Source organism: Lemur catta, chromosome 9 (assembly GCF_020740605.2).
Source record: "Lemur catta isolate mLemCat1 chromosome 9, mLemCat1.pri, whole genome shotgun sequence".
NCBI lineage: Eukaryota > Metazoa > Chordata > Mammalia > Primates > Lemuridae > Lemur > Lemur catta.
In genome coordinates, this window is record NC_059136.1 from 80043530 (window position 1) to 80062296 (window position 18767).

Genomic DNA, 18767 nt, shown 5'->3' on the forward strand with positions numbered 1-18767 from the left:
CTTGTTGTCCTAAGCACTTTGGGAGGCTGAGGTGGGAGGATAGTTTGAGGCCAGGAGTTCAAGATCAGCTTAAGCAACATAGCAAGACCCCATCTCTAAAAAAACATTTTAAAAATTAGCCGGGCATGGTGGTGCATGCCTGTAGTCCCAGCTACTCAAGAAGCTGAGGCAGGAGGATTGTTTGAGCCCAGTAGTTTGAGGTTGAAGTGAGCTATGATGACACCACTGTACTTCTAGCCTAGGTGACAGAGCAAGACCTTATCTCTAAAAAAAAAAAAAAAAAAAAAAAAGTCTACAGGCATAGGTACACTCTCACACATATATTTTCCATATAATCCATAAATATATCTGAAATAATAATTTAAAGCAAATTGTCACAAATAATTTTACACGGGGTAAGTTGTTTAAAATTTCAGTAAGCATTTTGTAATGAAAAACCAACTATGTTAAAAATATTGTTTTTATGGAAGAAATTTTCTTTTTCTAATTAAAAACTATCAAAATGCTCATTCCAGGTCAATAGGAGTTCCTTTAAATGTTGTCATTTTCATGAAGAGAAATTTTGGCACCAATGAATGAAACAATTGTTTTCATTATGAAAATCCTACCACCATTTGCATCTACAATTATTTCCAAGGCTTAAAGCCTGAAGCTGAATAAAATAATCTTTCAGAATCCAACTTCAATGTAGTTGATGTAAGCTTACTACTTTTTATCTACAGCAAACATTTTCTAATGCTTGGGGTGAAAGGCAGAGGTATGGATTGTAGAAAGCAAGGATTTCATTATAAATGCTACGATCTCACACAGGGAGAGAGAAATGTTAGTGTCCTTATTTTATGGTTGGAAAACCAATGAACTAGAGGGAAAGTGGCATGTTTAGGGACCTGGGGTGACAAATCCTTTTGGGGTCAGCCACAGAGCCAGGTCTGGGCTCCTCATCCAGGAGTCCACTTCCATGAGAAGCTGGACTATGCCAAAGACTGTGCTGGAAAAACTCTTCCATTTCATTTTTGAAGTAAATTTTAAATTCAGGATATGTTCTTTGGAGAACTGAGTCTTGAGATTTAAACTATATGAAATTCCTTTGGTTTCAGTTGTGTGACACAGTATTCACTAACAAGTGATTTACTAAAATACATATTTCTTGGTCCTTGTCATGTAATGAGAGAATGACATCAGCAAACTTAAAAGGCATGGAAAAGTTCCGATAATTAATACTGAGAGTAGAAATATTTCTGACTATGTTTTCACTCAACTGTCAAAGTTAGTTTTGTGGAAAACTAAATTCTTTGGAAATTAATAATATTGAAAATTTGAGTCTCACCAAGGCTAGCAACTTTATAAGTTCAGTATTAACATTTTAAAGCTATTTCTGAGATTTATAAAGCAAGGTTTTTTTAACGTATGTCTGGGTAATTTTCAATGTTACTTAAAATTTTTATACCAGTAAATAAACTTACTGTTCACATTTAAAAGCTCTTTACTTGTTTGACTAGAAAATAACCAAAATTTTCTGGACTGATCACAGAATAAAGACAATTTCACCAAAAACAAAAAATCCTTCAAAATTGATAGAAATAGTTACAATGACTACTAAAGGCAATAAAGCTATGATGCATTTATGGTTCCAATGTGTATTATAACATTTAACATAATTAAGTTGTATAAAATCAGTTTTTCACCTTATGCATTTAATTTTTGGTGCACGGCCACTAATTACTTTCAGATTGAAGTTATACTTTTGTTATTTCTATTCTTGAGACATAGGCTGGAAGCCTTAACTATTCCATAATGATTTTGAAAAGCTTGTTATTAATTTTAGCAAAGCTCAAGGAAACAGTTCAGAACTGAATCATGTAATTGAAGTGATTAATGAAGAACCAAAACTTTTTATTTTCAAAGTGAAAGATCAAAGTATTTAAGACCTCTTGGCATTCTGTTTTAATGAGTACCTTAGCTTTAGGGTCCTTTCTGCAGGCACTTTATCATGATTTACAGACTCTAGAATCACTTAACAGACTGATTTTCAAATGTGCACATGGAAAGTAATTTGAACAAAAATAAATATACCTAGCAGGAAAGAAGGGGAAAGAAATTAGAGATAATGACCATTTAGAAGAGAAAAGTGAAAAAAAAGGGAAAGAAAAAAAGGGTAGAAAGAGGAATAAGGTGAACTAGAATTACAGAGTATTGCTTTGGTTGTTCTTATTCAAGAGTGTTATAATTGGGCATAAATAGCAATAACAATAATTTAAATTGTTTGGTTCTCTTCTGGCATAAAAATTTTAATTAGCTGTCTTTTCTAGGTATGCACAAAAAATGATGTCAGTAAAACTGGTTTCTGCCCTGTAAGAATATTCTAGTAAAGGTTCATATAAACGACCACAAGTTGGCTTAGAAAGGAAAGACCTGGGGAACTTGGCATCCTGAGTGAGGTCCAAGCGATCCCATGATGAGCATCGTGAAGGAGAAGTGAAACGTCTATGCCAAGGTGGCAGAGAGAGACACGTTTACCCTCGCTCCTCCCTCAAATCCCACTGAGGTTACAGGATTCACAAACGAGAATAAGTCCACAACGTACATGAGAAACGAGGTGGACAGAATCAGCCCAGAGGTTTTGAAGAATTTTTTTGAAGATAAAAAGCAAATGAGAATCTACTGATGGATGAACCACACTAAAGGGACTTTTTTCTGTGAACAAGAAGAAGGTGGAATCAGAGAGCCATTCTTCCTGGGGTGGGGAGGTCCCACTGAGCACCAAACAAAACGAATAAAAAAATTCTCACTCCTAGAGATGAATCTGTGAAATTGAAAATCAAGGATAAAGAAAAGACCATAAACGCTTTCAGAGAGAGAAAACAGATTACCTATACAGGAACAGGCAGCCCCATGAGCAGACAGCAGTCTTCTCTTCAGTGTCAGTGGATGCTTAAAGTCTAGTAGAATCAAGCCTCCAATCTTGGAGGGAAAATGAGTGTGAAGATAGTATTCTATTGCAGCCATGGCTAATAAAGTGTGAAGTCAACATACAGACTTTCAGAGGTATGAGGATTCAGAAGCTTTTTAAAAAGTCCTAAATGGAACCTTTTTTTCAGTTAAAGATGGCAAATTAAACACATATATTTATGTCCCAATTCCCAGTAAACTTATAGTTAAAAGGATTTTAAAAAGCCTCCCCCCCCCCAAAAAAAAAAACCCATACATAATGATAAGGAGGTCAAGAGAAAAAAAGCAGAAAAGAGATGACCATAAAATTTCAGGACCAGAAAAGCAGAAGCTGTCTAAAAAGGGAGAAGAAAGCCAAACTCTTGCAGGGGTGAATTTGAGTAAGCAAGGTCATTTATAGCTCCCTAGAAAGAGTCAGGAACTAAAGGTTCCTGGTATTTCCTTTAATAGGATGGTTGATTGTTGGTATAAGAAGTTAGTGCCTTAGATCCCCTGCCCCATGCTGCGGCAAGTCAACAGCCCCATTGAAGGTTTATGGAGGGGTCTCCGGATTGGAAATGCCAGTCGTGAGTACAGAAAATGGAGTCTGAGTCTCCATTCTGACTGGTGACCCCAGTTCCCTTTTCCATGTGCTCCGAGAATGGTGCAACCAGGGATGTCTATGACCCTCCTTCACTCCCTCCCTCACCCCCACACAAAAGTCTGTTAGATTCCTCTCAGAGGAAATGGATTATCTAAGAGAAATGACTATAGGTGTTGATAGTTGAGGGTCCCCCAATGAAAGAACCAGGTCTATGTCTGATCCCCATACAGGCACACCTTTTCTCTGATATCTTAGTTCACGCTACTGTTATAAAAATACCACAGACTGGGTGGCTTAAGCAACAGATGTTTATATCTCATAGTTTTGGAGGCTGGAAAGTCCAAGATCAAGGCACCAGAAGATCTGATGTCTGGTGAGGGTTCTTTTCTTGGTTTGCAGATAGATGTCTTCTTGCTGTCCTCACATAGCAGAGAGAGAGAGAGAGAGAGAGAGAAGAGAGAGGAGAAAGGAGAGCTAAAGAGAGTGAGATAGATAGAATGCACGTGTCTCTTCTCATAAGGGCATTAATCTCATCGTGAGGGCTCTGCCCTCAAGAACTAATTACCTCCCAAAGGCCCATTTTCAAATACCATTACACTAGGGATAGGGGTTTCAACATATGAATTTGGGGGGGACATGAACATGCAGTCCATAGCATTTGACATGCCCTATCAGTGCTCACAGAGCTTCAATTAGCTTTTTCATTCCCGCTCATAAATATAAATGGACAGCATAGGACAACCAGACATTGGAGGAAAACCACTAACAAGAAAGAGAGAAACCAAAATGAAAGAGAAATAAAGAAGAAATATAACAAAACTTAGAGGAAATAAACAATGCCAGGATCAGAAGAGATGAAATGATATCAGTCATGGAAGACTGACAGGATGCCCCCAAAAAGGAACATTTACAGAATTAAAAGCTCTTGGGTATTAAAAAATTTGATAGTCATATATAAATGCTATGAAAATTTATAAGATAAAGCTTACTGACATTTTTCCTACAAAGTATACCAAAAAAAAAAAAAAAAAAGAAAGAGAGAGAGACAGAAATTAGGAAACAAAGTATAAGGAAATTAGAGAATCAGTCAAAGAGATCCAAAATCTGGATAATGGGAGTTCTCCAAAGCCCATTTAGTGCCTGGATCAACAGCTTTTTGTTTTGTTTTGTTTTGTTTTAAAGGCTCACACCAAGGTACATTACCATGAAATTCCAGATCATCAGATGGGAGAATATAAAATCTTTCAGAGAGAAAAAAGTAAGCCACGTGGAAAGAATCAGTAGTTAGAATTGTATCAGATGATTTACTTACAGCAACATTTGAAGCTAGAAGATAATGGAGCAATGCCTTTGAAATTCAGAAAGAAAATGTTTTCCAAACTAAAATTTTATATCCAGTAAAATTATTAATCAAATGGGAAGATAGAATATTTTCAGATATGCAAGATATAAAAATTTTCCATTCTATGTGCCTTTTCTGAGAAGGTTCAGGTGGAGGTGCTCTATCTAAATAGGAGTGTAAACCAAACAAGAGTGTCAAAAAATAGAGAACACAAGCCAGGGAGACACAACTGGGATCCCCAGCGTCAGATGAAGGGCAGTGTAAACGTGACAGCTTGCGGCAGGCCCAGGGAGCCGCTAGACTACCTGGGAGCAGAAGGAGGGACGGCTCCAGGAAACAATGCAGTCACAGAATGGCTGACACCTTCCAATGTGTTCAGAGATTTTCAATATGGTCAGAGAATTTGGAGACACATAAGTGGCAGGTACATAGAAACTACACAGCTCAGATGTAAATAATAGTTACAGAACTACAATGATATAAACACTGACTATTGATTTAACCAAAAACTGACATAAATAAGCTGAAAGAACTGGGAAGGAGAAGCACGCGTGTGAGTGGAATGTGTGTGTTTGCATGTGGGGTGTGGCCAAGGGGAGCAGGCAGGACACCCAACCCCTCACCCTGCGCAGTGGGAGGTCAGCAGGACAATAGCTCAAACTGAAAAATAACGAACAGCAGCAAGAGCATGTTTTTAATAAATATAAAAATCAATACCAGAGAAAAGAGCTCAAAGAGTTGCTTAGAGTGGCCTTTAGGGACCATTGAAAGGGGGTGGAAGGGAAGAGCATTTTCCATTTTAAGCCATATAGAACTATTTCAATTTTAAAATATGAACATGCATTACTTTCCTAAAGGTTTCAGGAAGAAATTGCAAATAAAAGCATGATCAAAATATGAAGCAAGCTAAAATGTGGCATGATTCTGAGCTACTGAGGGGAGGAATGGAGAGAAAGAGGGAATATAATTACCTTGACACTATTTGAGTTGTATGAATTTTGTGATACAGGGATACATTTTTTGAGTCAATCACACTTCTAGGATCTACAATGAATAATATACTATATAATCAAAATGTAAGTTTATAGGCTTCTGACTTTTTTAGAATCCACCCTCACATAAAGCACAAAATAATCATAATTGATGGACAAACTGTGAATGGTGAAACCAAAACAAAACCAACCAACCAACACGACACAATCCTTAACAATGTAAAAGTAATAGCTAAGCGAGAGAGCGAGTGGAAAGCTGGGGAGAGGGGAGGTGCAGAGGAGTGGAGGGTCCTGACTCCTCATTCTGTGTAGCAGAGCCCAGGAATTCTCTCTAAATTTGGTGGCATAAGAAAGAGAAGCTTGGACGGGCGCAGTGGCTCGTGCCTGTCATCCTAGCACCCTGGGAGGCTGAGGCAGGAGAATTGCTTGAGTTCAGGAGTTCGAGCCCAGCTTGAGCAAGAGCGAGATCCCGTCTCTACAAAAAAATAGGAAAATTATCCAGGCATTGTGACTACAGTCCCAGCTACTCGAGGGTCTGAGGCAGGAGGATCGCTTGAGCCCAGGAGTTTGAGGTTGCAGTGAGCTATGATGACACCACTGTGCTCTACCCGCTCTACCTGGGGTGTCAGAGCAAGACCCTGTCTCAAGGGAAAAAAATAAAATAAAATAAACAGAAGGATAAGTAAGCAAAAGAATGAAACTGAACAAAGCTTCATGGGAGCAGGCGGGGAGAGGTGGGCACAGTGAGAGGGAGTGAACCGCTACATCTCCACACCAGGGAGCTCCCGTGATAGGTTTCAGCCAAGGTTCAGTGACCAGCGAATGGCAGCATAAGCATGTTACTTAGAATGACAATGAGCAGGGCCACCAGAACGTGTGAAACTAAAAACTCTTAAGAGTGATACCTCTAAAAAGTAGGAAGGAGCAGAAGCCCTTCTTCCATTTAATGTCATTCTGTATTCCTTCCTTTTTTTTTTATTATTATTTTTTTATTTATTTTTTTTGAGACAGAGTCTCACTCTTTTGCCCTGGCTAGAGTGCTGTGGCATCAGCCTAGCTCACAGCAACCTCAAACTCCCGGGCTCAAGTGATCCTCCTGCCTCAGCCTCCCGAGTAGCTGGGACTACAGGCATGTGCCACCATGCCCGGCTAATTTTTGCTATATATTTTTAGTTGTCCAGATAATTTTCTTTCTATTTTTAGTAGAGACGGGGTCTCACTCTTGCTCAGGCTGGTCTCGAACTCCTGAGCCCAGGTGATCCTCCTGCCTTGGCCTCCCAGAGTGCTAGGATTAAAGACGTGAGCCACCGCGCCCAGCCAAGATAGGGCTTTTAAAAAGGGATGTCAAGAGAAGCCAGACAGAGGTGCATTTTGCCTCTGTGCTCCTGCTGTGCTTCGTGCACATGCAGCACTTAACCACAGTTCAGAGTCCCCTGAGATGTAATAAGTGTTAACACATGTTCAACCTCCTTCCTATTCCAAATTCCAAATTTATAACACCAGAGATAATTTTTGTTTCAAAATTACTTGTCATGATTCCTTTGAATAACGGCTCATCAAATTTGTTGCTGTTTTATCCACTTGGTAGTGGTAGAAACGCTTGGGATTAGTGAGACGGAAACCCATCTGATGCCACTGCCAACTGACTGATCACTCACCAGACAGAGGATCGAGCATCTCTGAAATAATGAAAAAACACACTTCAGTGAAAAATACAGTTCGATTATAGGTGCATTTGAGGAATTCCCGTACATTTTACTGTCCTGTGCCGCTGCGGAGCTCCACTGGGGTCGAGATCACTGACCTGGGCTTCCTTATAGTGAGCACATCAACATGTACAGGGTAAAGGGGAAGAGAATTCTGCTTGAATAATGAAAAGTGTTAATTGTGGAATATTACCAAATCAATAAAAGTTCTGTCCCTTGCCAAGTCGATTTTGGGCAAGTCAAAATAACTGAAGCTTGATCCCTCATCTGTGACATGCAATTCATGACACTGTTCTGCTTATGCATCAGGGCTTTACAAGAATTACATGAGATACTCCATGCAAAGCAAAGCACTACACAAATTTCTCAAGGGTAAGATGGATGCGAGTTCCTCAAGGACTCGTGTAGAAAGGAAAAAATAATTTTCTCTTTAAATAATTATCTCTTGTAAATAACATAAAAACCCTGAAGAATTAGTACTCCTCCTTTGAGAGTTGTAGATCATATAAAATATAACATTTCTTTACTCAAATTGTCTTCTATTTTTGCCCTTTCAACACAGGGTAGATTTAAATGAAGATTTACTTTAATATTAAAAGTATTTTGACATATGAGGGGAGGTGTGAGTGTGGGAGGAGGTAAGTTGGAAAAACTAAAAGCACCTTATGTGCTGGTTATCAATTATGTGCTGGCTCTCAGCTCCAAATCTACCTTTCTTTGCCCTGCTTTGTGACAGCCAGACACGGGCTGGACTCTCTGTAAACATATCTTGACATGGTGACTGTTCAGCTTCATTGATAAAGAGGGCTCTGGAGTGATGGTGACAGGAAGACCATTCCCTCCAGGTTCCAGCTCTCTCTCACTGCCATCCAGCTGGGAAGCCACGTGGATGAGTTCCCGCTATGCCCCCGGCCACCTCCCGCCCACCTACATGCCTGGGCATGGTGTGTTGCTATTCCAGATCAGCTCCGGCTGCACCCTCGGGCCAGTTTCTTCCCCACCAACAGGCTGTGCTCCAGCACTAGGCAGGTCCTCTTCGCAGAGGTCTGAATCTTAGCCTTGGAGGAACAGGGGCCCTTTTACACTCCACACTTCCTTTATTGTCCTCTCTTCCTCATCAAAGGGGTCAGAAGTCAAAGCCCAACGCCAGACTGAGGTGGGAATAATTAAATGAGGACACAGAAAGACTATATTCATAGGGGAAGATTAAACCAGAAATTAATCCAAACCCTCCTTCTCCTCAAGAACTGTGGGAACATTGTTTGGGCTTAACTAAGAGGTCGTCGCCAGTCAACTATCCTGTGCGTTTGCAGCCTGAATTCTCACTACCAGGCTGGTTGTGAAAAAGCAACCTGTTAATTTAGTTTAAAAGTGGTTCCACCCCACTTTTAAACTAAAAGAAATAAAAGAAGTTCCCAGATTCAGGAGTAATTGTCTGCCAGAATGAAGCCCAACAAATTTTAACAGAAGGAAACAAAATCTACAACTCAACAGCAGGGGTCAGCAAACTATAGCCTGTAGGCTAAGCCTAGCATGCTGTTTTTGTAAATACAGTTTGACTGCAACAGTCATACTCACTCGTTTATGTGTTGTCTATGGCTAATTCCAGGCAGGGTACACAGAGTATGGTCCACGGAGTCTAAAATATTTACTATGTGACTCTTTACAGAAAAAGTTTGCCTATCCCCTGCCTTAGAACATTAACATTTAATGCAGTTTTTGATGTGGTTGGATTTAGATGGACCATCTTCTTTTTTTTATGTGTCCCTGTGGTTTTGTTTTTGCTTCCCTTCTGTTTTTGGATTATTTGAATAATTTTAGTATCCCATTTTAATTTCTCTATTGACTATCTGTATTTTAATTTATCTGTATTTTTTTAAAAATGGTTGCTCTTGGGATTACAGTATGCATACCTAACTTGTCATGCATGGTTAATATTATTCCTAATGTTACACTTCATGCAAAATGTAAAAGCTTAGCAGCCAGAAACTGGAAATAACTCTGGGAGACTGAATATATAAGCGGACAATGGGCAGACCCCATGTGACAATAGAACCCTGACCCACAACCTCTGCAGCAACCAGTCCTGGAAGTCAAGCCACAATCTCTGCAGTGATCCGCTCAGAATGGTCAGGACTTAGTCAACAACTGCATTACATTTTAATGTTTTGTCCGCACTTCCAATTCGGGATCAATCAGGAAAAGCCAAATATATTCCCCAAAACAATCACATAAGACGCTTGCCCCTAGTTGGTCAGCCTCTTTCTCATGCCAACACCTTCCAACCAGAGCATGACTGAAGCCTTCCCCCGGTCTTTTATTCATCATAAAGTTTTCCCACTATAAACATGTCTGTCTTTGAGTCTCTGCCAAATACAAGAGATTGTGGCTGATTCCCTTGCTATAGCAAGCTCAGAATAAATAGTCTGTTCTCATTTATTTTCACAACTTTATTTTTACAACTCAAATGCTTAACAATAACATAATAAATGATATAATCATATAATGGATTATCGTATGGAAATAAACTACAACTACATACAATTTGAATTGTACAAACATATGTAGAATGAAAGAAAAGATGGCAAAGAATACATACAGCATTTCACTTCATTTCCTTAAATATCACAAGTCCAAAAGAACAAAACAAAAGATATTCTTCCAGCCTTTGCAGATCTGTTCTTAGCCAGCTCACCTACAACTCTGCCGTAGCCTTCACCTCCTGCTTATATGGAACCTAAAGGCCAGTCAGAGGTCAAGCCTAGGTCTTTTCTGAAAACGTGTCCAGTCCTGGGCATGTGTGTGCATGTCCAGTCTTCCTAGTATACGTGAGAACTCTTCAGAGCCCTAACAATCTTCCTTTCCAGGCTTTTTGTTCTATTTGCTGCATGCCCCATCTGCTATCCCTGGTCCCAGGTACCTGCAGATAGTGTCTTTTAATGCTTTTGACAAACGCTGCTTGTGAAGTTAGTACGGTCTTGAGAATAGTCCAGTCTAGAGAAGGCAAAACAAAGGCAAATCTCTGAGGTGGACCTGAAGGAACTGCCAGACAGACAGGTTAAAATGCACACCTACACTTACTTCTGTGAGAACAAGATACATACTGCCCCCTCTGGCACCATCAGGCTGCACCAGGAATGCAGGCCACAGCTGCTGCCAAGCGGTTAATGAAAAACAGTAGGTGGGCAAGTAAGAACGCCAAAACCCATTTACCAAAATTTAATAGCCTCTTCCTTCATTAAGCATTCCCCTGGTTGTTTTTATTAGATACCAGAGTTCCAAAAACTTGATTCTAGGTTTTTGCCAGCTTTATTAGTTGCTTCATTGGAGAGATAAGATCTTTGGAACTCCCTACTGTGCCATGTTTGCAAATTTTGGTGATTTATGTTTTTGAAATGAGGAAGTTGACTTACAAGTCTATATTGACTAATGATGCCAGCTTTGGCACTAATCATCAAAATGTCTGCAATAAACACAGCAACAGTATCTTGTTGTGTAACAGGACAGACTCAGGAAACAGTATAATAATTATCCATGTCTCTGTTTACTATATATACAGGGCAACATAAATTCAGGAACAATGAGAAAAGTAATGTATAAAACTTTAATAGGAAATGGAATAGAGATTACAAAATACTATCATTTCAGTTTTTATGCAAACACTTCAATGTTTTCACTCACTTGTTAAACAAAGAACATATAACTGGAAATGCTAAATAATTGTTAGTTTAATCTAAAAAATAAAATGTTGGTGAAAACTCAAAATTGTCTAGTACGTAAGATACATAAAACCTTATTATTTATTGTGGATGTCAAGATGATCATGGTTCATACCAATTTAAGCATTTACAGAATAGTATTTAGCCCCAATATTGATACATTAAATGAAGGTATCAGAGAACCTGGTATTTATGGCATCAGGTTATAAAGAAACTTTATTCAACACCATCTTTGTCAAAGTTAACACTGGAAACAAAAGTCAAATTATTCCTGAATGAGACACAAAGCTCTTCTTGTTAATAGGACAAATTTTGTCCTATGGGTATTACTATTTTCTAGCTTTTTCCTTTATACGAAACTATTAAAGGAAAACTATATAAACTATTAAGGAAGACTTAAGTATGCTATACTTATACATTACTTCGTAAATTTATCATTCTGTTAGTAAATATCTTAGTAATCAAGTGGTATAGTAAGGCCATAAATCAAGTCATTATTTCATATCAAAGGACTATTATACAGTGATTTAGAAAATTCATTTTTTTTTTTTTTTTTAGAAAATTCATTTTTATGTGTGTTACAGGGTTAAGGTCAACCCACAGACACAGAACAGATTAAGACAAATATTATTTTTTTCTCTTACCAGTTTTTAATTTTTTTTATTGGAACAGGACTTGAGGATAGGGATATTTCATGTGACAAGGTTCAACAAATATACATTTTATCAAAATCAAAAGATTCTTAAAGAATACAATGATGACTCTTATAGCACAAACCCTCATATTGACTGTCACAGAAAAAATACTATAATGCTTTAAACAAAAATGTTAAGACACATTTAATGACCAGCAAGTTTGAAACAGAATGCAGTGATCAAAATATTTAACTATCCCTTTATCAAGCTTTACAAACACATTCAGTCTTCACTGTCTGAGCAAATCAGTTTTAGTTTCTTCATAGTCCTCCATCTGTCTTTTAACATGACACTTGTGCGATTGTTGAATTTATAATGTAATAGTATTTTAGACCAGTTTCCCTCTCCATATTTCCTCACGCCAGATCTCAAATTCTTGTCTTCTTCCCAAAGCCATGCCTTTTAATAAAAAGTAAAGCAGTTATTTATAGAAACAATTATTTAAGAAGAACATACCTACTATAAATGTAACTGTTTTTTATCAAGATAATGCTTACAGTTTCTTAAAGATGGAATATTTCTCCATACATTTCTTAGACTTTTATAAGATCTTATATTTATAATATTTTTAAGGGTCATTACTATTACTGTCCATTTTATATAAGCTCAGCTTGCCAAAATCAGACAGCTAGAAAGTGACAGGTACACACCAACTCAATCTGTCTGACTTTAAGCCCACACTGTCTCTTTGGATGCTTTTCTTCAACTGTTAATAGATTGGTATTTATTAATCCGCCATATCTATCAAATAGAACATATGAATGTTTAGTACTCCATTAATGAACTCGGTGAGAACCCTGTTCTACCTATGTTGGAGAAGTATTGTATACACGTATAAAACTCAAATCTTCTCTAAAACAGATTTTTAGAAACATAACTAACATAAATTATTTAAAAACATACAATTTTTTTTTTTGAGACAGAGTCTCATTCTGTTGCCCTGAGTAGAGTATCATGGCATCAAACCTAGCTCACAGCAACCTCCAACTCCTGGGCTCAAGTGATCCTCCTGCCTCAGACTCCCAAGTAGCTGGAACTACAGGCGCACACCACCATGCCTGGCTAATTTCTCTATTTTTAGTAGAGATGGGGTCTTGCTCTTGCTCAGGCTGGTCTTGAACACCTGAGCTCAAGTGATCCCCTTGCCTTGGCCTTCCAACGTGTTAGGATTACAGGCATAAGCCACCTCACCCAGCCAAAAAACATACAATTTTATGTTGGGAGAAAATGGCTAAAAATTCTTTTAAATCAAATTTAATACTATATACAGAAAAATTACTGATAACTTGGCATTTTTCTATAGGTGACCAACAAAATTGCTTCTGTTGGCATACTAAAGGAGTGATTTGACCATCTCAGTGATTATTTACTGTGTCTAGACTATGAAAAATTCCCTGGTGCACTTGCACATTTTCCTTAAAACTCTAGTTCATCACCTTATACTCATTTGGATGGTTGCTATTAAAAAAACAGAAGATAAAAAGTGTTGGTAAAGATATAGAAAAATTGGAACCTGTGTACACTATTGGTGGGAATGAAAATGATGTGGCCACTATGGAAAACAGTATGGCAGAATTCCTTAAAAAATTAAAAATAGAACTACCATATGATCTAGCAATTCCACTTCTGGGTATATGTCCAACAGAATCGAAAACAGAGCCTTAGAGATACCTGTATGCCCATGTTCACACCAGAATCATTCCCAATAGCTAAAATGTGGAAGCCACCCAAGTGCCCATCAATGGAGGAATGGATAAACAAAATGTGGTATATACACACAATGGAATATTATTCAGCCTTAAAAAGGAAGAAAATTCAGACACATACTGCAACAGGGATGAATCTTGAGGACATTATGCTATGTAAAATATGTTAGACAGAAAAGGACAAATAATGTATGATGTTACGGACATGAGGTGCCTAGAAGAGTCAAATTCACAGAGATACAAAGTAGAAGCCGGCAACAGTGGCTCATGCCTATAATCAATCCCAGCACTTTGGGAGAGTGAGGAGTATCACTTGAAGCCAGGTGCTTGAGACAGCCTGGGCACATATATAGACCCTATCTCTAAAAAAAAATTTTAAAAAATTAGCTGAGGCAGGAGGATCATTTTGAGCCCAAGAGTTTGAGGCTACCGTGAGCTATGACTGCACCAATGCACTTTAGCCTGGGTGACAGAGCAAAACCCTGTCTGCCTTATAAAACTACAACTGCAGAGTTGTATGTAGTTTTACAAGATGAAGAGTTCTGTGGATAGATGGTGGTGGTAGCACAATATGAAAGTGTTTACTGCCACCAAACTCTACATTTAAAAATGATTAAGGTGGCAAATTTTATGTTATATGTATTTTACTATAAGAAAAAAAATCCAGTTGTCTGATGCAATATTAGAAGAAATTCAAGGTGGTCTGAAGAAGACAAACACGAGATAAGAACTGTCTTGTGTATGACTTAATTCCATAAAACTGGAAGTGACCTTTAATTCCATAAAAACTGGCACTGACCATAACCAAATCCCTTGTAGAAGTTTGTTTCAGCTGCCTTAAAACTGATTCCTCTGCTCTTGTGGCTTGAACCCAAAATATCTGGTCTCTTCTATGCCTGCGTTTCTACTGCTTGTCTGTGGTACACCTATCAGCAACTGTACTGCCTACGAGTGCATGGCTACTCATCTCTAGACAAAGACTGACATCCTCGTACTGACCATCTGTTACTGACTGACCCAGCCTCCACTCCTACAAAGCCTCACTACACTGCTTGTTATCAACTGACACAAAACCAAAAGAGATATAAATTTTGCATGTATCGGATGACTGATTAAAAGTACTTTTAACAGTAAGTTATTAATCTTTGGGTTCATATAAATCTTTGAAAATGTGATGAAATCTATGGATCCACTCCCCAGAAAAGCGTAGTTATCTTAAAATTTTACATAAAATTTTGGAGACCCCGTAGACTCCCCTTAAAAAGCCTATCAATTCCATGGTTCCCAGTTAAGAATTTCTGTTGTTGGCCGGGCGCGGTGGCTCACGCCTGTAATCCTAGCTCTGGGAGGCCGAGGCGGGTGGATCGCTCGAGGTCAGGAGTTCGAGACCAGCCTGAGCAAGAGTGAGACCCCGTCTCTACTAAAAATAGAAAGAAATTATCTGGCCAACTAAAAATATATATACAAAAAAATTAGCCGGGCATGGTGGCTCATGCCTGTAGTCCCAGCTACTCGGGAGGCTGAGGCAGTAGGATCGCTTAAGCCCAGGAGTCTGAGGTTGCTGTGAGCTAGGCTGATGCCACGGCACTCACTCTAGCCCGGGCAACAAAGTGAGACTCTGTCTCAAAAAAAAAAAAAAAAAAAAGAATTTCTGTTGTTTTAAGAAGTTGTCACACATTTATTCAGCTTTAAAAAGTAGTCTTTGGTTTATGCAAATACCATACAAACACAGCACTATTTTCTTGCTTTTATCTAAGTTCTATTATTTTTAACAGAAAGCAAGATATATGATACACAAAAACCTCTTTCTCTCAATAAATTAATATTCTCTGTTTGAATCCTATTTAGGTTCCTGAGTACAGTAAGTTTAAACAATGTTTTCCAGTGGATCACCTATGTCAGAGGTCAGTAATCTACTGCCAAAATCTAGCCCAAGGCTGTTCTTCTACAGCCCAGGGGCTAAAGATTATTTTTACATTTTAAAAAGTCATTTTTAAAAAAAAAAAAAAGAAAGAAAATGACTAGGTAACAGAAACTGTTTACGTCACACAAGGACTAAAATATTCAGAATCTGGCCCTTTGTAGAAAAATTTTGTTGACCCCTAATCTAGAGGAACGTTGTTAATTTTCTCAGAAGAGATTAACTGAACAACCATAGGGTTTAATGTTAAGTATTTCATTTTTTATTCTACTGAAAAAGAGCAACTTTAGCTTGATATATTGTTACTTCATGATTGATTAGGCCTTGATTATTTTGTTTGATCCGAACGTTTTCAGTCTTTGCTTAATTTCATCTATAAAAGAGTCTTAAAAACATTATATGGGGCTGGGTAAGGTGGCTCCCACCTATAATCCTAGCACTGTGGGAGGCCAAGGCCAGAGGATTGGTTGAGCTTATGAGTTCAACACCAGCCTGAGCAATGACCAGACCCCATTTCTACTAAAACTAAAAAAATTAGCCAGGTGTGGTGCAAGCCTGTAGTCCCAGCTACAAAAAAAAAAAACAAAAAAAAAAACCAACAAACCCCTCCCCCACAAAAAAAGGCATCATAGGGAATAAGCAATCATATGGCAAATAATTAACACTGTAATCTTTAAAAGTGCAGAGCTTAAAGAGGCATAGTAATCACTGGTGCAACTCTTATTTTCTCTAGATGAAGCTGAATGAGCAACACAATTGGCCTGTCAGTGTCAGATCAGAAAGCGAACATAAGGGCAGTACAATTTCAAAAGTATACTGCTTTGCTTAAAACTCTTAATTTCTCCATTTTATACATTTAACTGATTGTACTAGATTCCATTTATAATGACACACAACTAAAAAAGAGTTTAAGATGATAAATTTCTTGGACATCAAACCCATGTCCTTTGTCCCATTAGCTTTTCTCCTTTGCTTTTCTTGAAAAATAAAAAATCAAATCAATAAAAAAATCATAAAATACTAGCCATGTCAATAGCCTAAAAAGATGCAAAAATCCCATAACAAGTTAAAATGTACCAATCTTTTTCTTTCCTAAGGCCAGAGAGTTTGTTTATATAATTTATATCTGAAAACTGCACATCCAGTCTAATAACTTTTTTGGGGAAAAAAATGCTCTATAATGCCTTTAAAATGATACCATTTATGGCAAAAGAAAATACTGTTATAGCAATTCTCATTATATACTCTTTATGGAAGAAAAGCCCTCACTGAAAGGCATTTACTTTTCTTCTTGAATGGAAGACATTTATAAAGGAAGTTTCTTTAAATTGTGATAAGGTAGGCAGAAATACCTTTGTCTAACATACAAATGTGGCAAAGAGAAAACTGTCTATTTAGACATGGACTACGGCAATAAAAAAATTTTTAAAGAAACAAAGGCCTTAATACAAAATAAAATAAAGTCTGTCGCTCATCTTCTAAACAAGTATTCCAACAAAAAGCCAACCATGGAAAATCAAAAATAAAACCAGATACTTGTGATAGCCAGAGAATTCTTTTTTGGCATGGAAAGTGATAGATGATATCACCTATACTACAGATTATGTGGTCGATACCCTACATTTTGTTTTTAATAGAAAAGAAAAAAGAGAGAAAAACTGTTTTTTTGCTATGTATCTATAAGTAACATATACAATCTCACTTGGAGTTGTTGCCAGAAGAACTACAGGGAAAGATCAATTGTATGTATGAGGCAGACTTCTGGTTTCTAGTGTGGCATGTGAAGAGTTTGAAAATCACTCCAGTCTCCACAAGAAAACAGCTGAACAAACTGAAAATCAGTAACTCTTCTTAGATCCATTAGTGAATTAATGTCACAAGGCAAACTGTTGCCCTAAACACTAGAGAAACAGGCAGTTACACAGAATCACAGGAATTACTAAGAGCAGAAGCTTGCAGCTACAGCCACAGTAATGGTAGGAGAAATTAACTGGGACTGATGAACTGATGGAGGCTAAGTATGGATGAACTTAAGAGTTAAAAACTCCAGGGGCCCAGTCTTAACAAGGCCCACACACTTTTCTGAGGTCTTTTTTGTGTGTGTGTGTGAGATAGGGTCTCACTCGGGCACCCAGGCTGGAATGCAGTGGCATGACAACTCATTGTAACCTCAACCTTCTGGGCTCAAGAGATCCTCTTGCTTCAGCCTTCAGAGTAGCTAGGATTACAAATGCACACCACCACACCTGGCTAATTTTTTTATTTTTTGTAGAGATGGGGTCTCGCAATATTGCCCAGGCTGTTCTCAAACTCCTGGCCTCAAGTGATCCTCCCATCTCAGCCTCCCAAAGTGCTGAGATTACAGGTGTGAGCCACCATGCCTGGCCACTTTTCTGAGTTTTACCTCCAGGAGCCCCACGAGGTCTCAGGGGGAAGATTAGACAAAAATCCCTTCCTGTTTCCAACAGGGGGAGGAGAAAAGTAGCCATTTTGAAATACTCCCCATTTCAAAATACTCCCAGAACATTCTGTTCTCCTTAGCAAAAGCCTGCCTTCAAGAGAAACTAATTTTGCCAGAAGATAACCCTGGAGCTTTACAAGAGCCTAAATGACCTGTGGAAATACCCAATTCCATTCCCCTCTAGCCTTCCTGTCTCACCCAAGGGGTGGTGGTAGTGGGGGCAGTAGACTGAGAAGTACTTACAAACATCACAGCCCAGGACACAGGCTCACTAAAAGAATGAGACTTATACAAAGGACTATAGAATGCTTCCCTTCCCCCTACCTTACCACCACATCAGTCAGGATCCTGGGAGTTGCATCTGAAAGAGGTACCTTGGACCCTTACTAAGAAGCAGTCTCTGGGGAAACTCAAGACAACAAGAGAGACAAAAACAAGGACAGGAGAGGAACTTTTAGCCTGTGATACCTACAACTATAGCAAATAATAAACACAGCCTAACTCCTAGCCAAATAAAGATAAAACCTCATGCTAAAGGCCCATTTACCTCAGTTCCTTTTACTTGATACATTATCTCCAGCTATCAACAAAAAAAATTATGAGCATGCTAAAAGGCAAAAAACAGAAGGGACAAAGCAAGCATCAAAAACTACACTAAGATACAGTAGAGGTTTTGGAATTGTCAGACTTGGA

The 18767-nt window shown here is 38.3% G+C and overlaps 1 protein-coding gene across 2 annotated transcripts in view; it reads right to left on the reverse strand.

Moving 5' to 3' along the window:
* Positions 1-11162: 11162 nt before the first annotated feature.
* TERF1 (telomeric repeat binding factor 1) overlaps positions 11163-18767 on the reverse strand; it is a 41800-nt gene continuing 34195 nt past the window's right edge. For both annotated transcript variants that reach the window (XM_045560639.1, XM_045560638.1), the window contains one exon: positions 11163-12385. In XM_045560639.1, the coding sequence (XP_045416595.1) occupies positions 12209-12385 (177 nt within the window). In that variant the 3' untranslated portion in view covers positions 11163-12208. The remainder of the gene's footprint in view (positions 12386-18767) is intronic.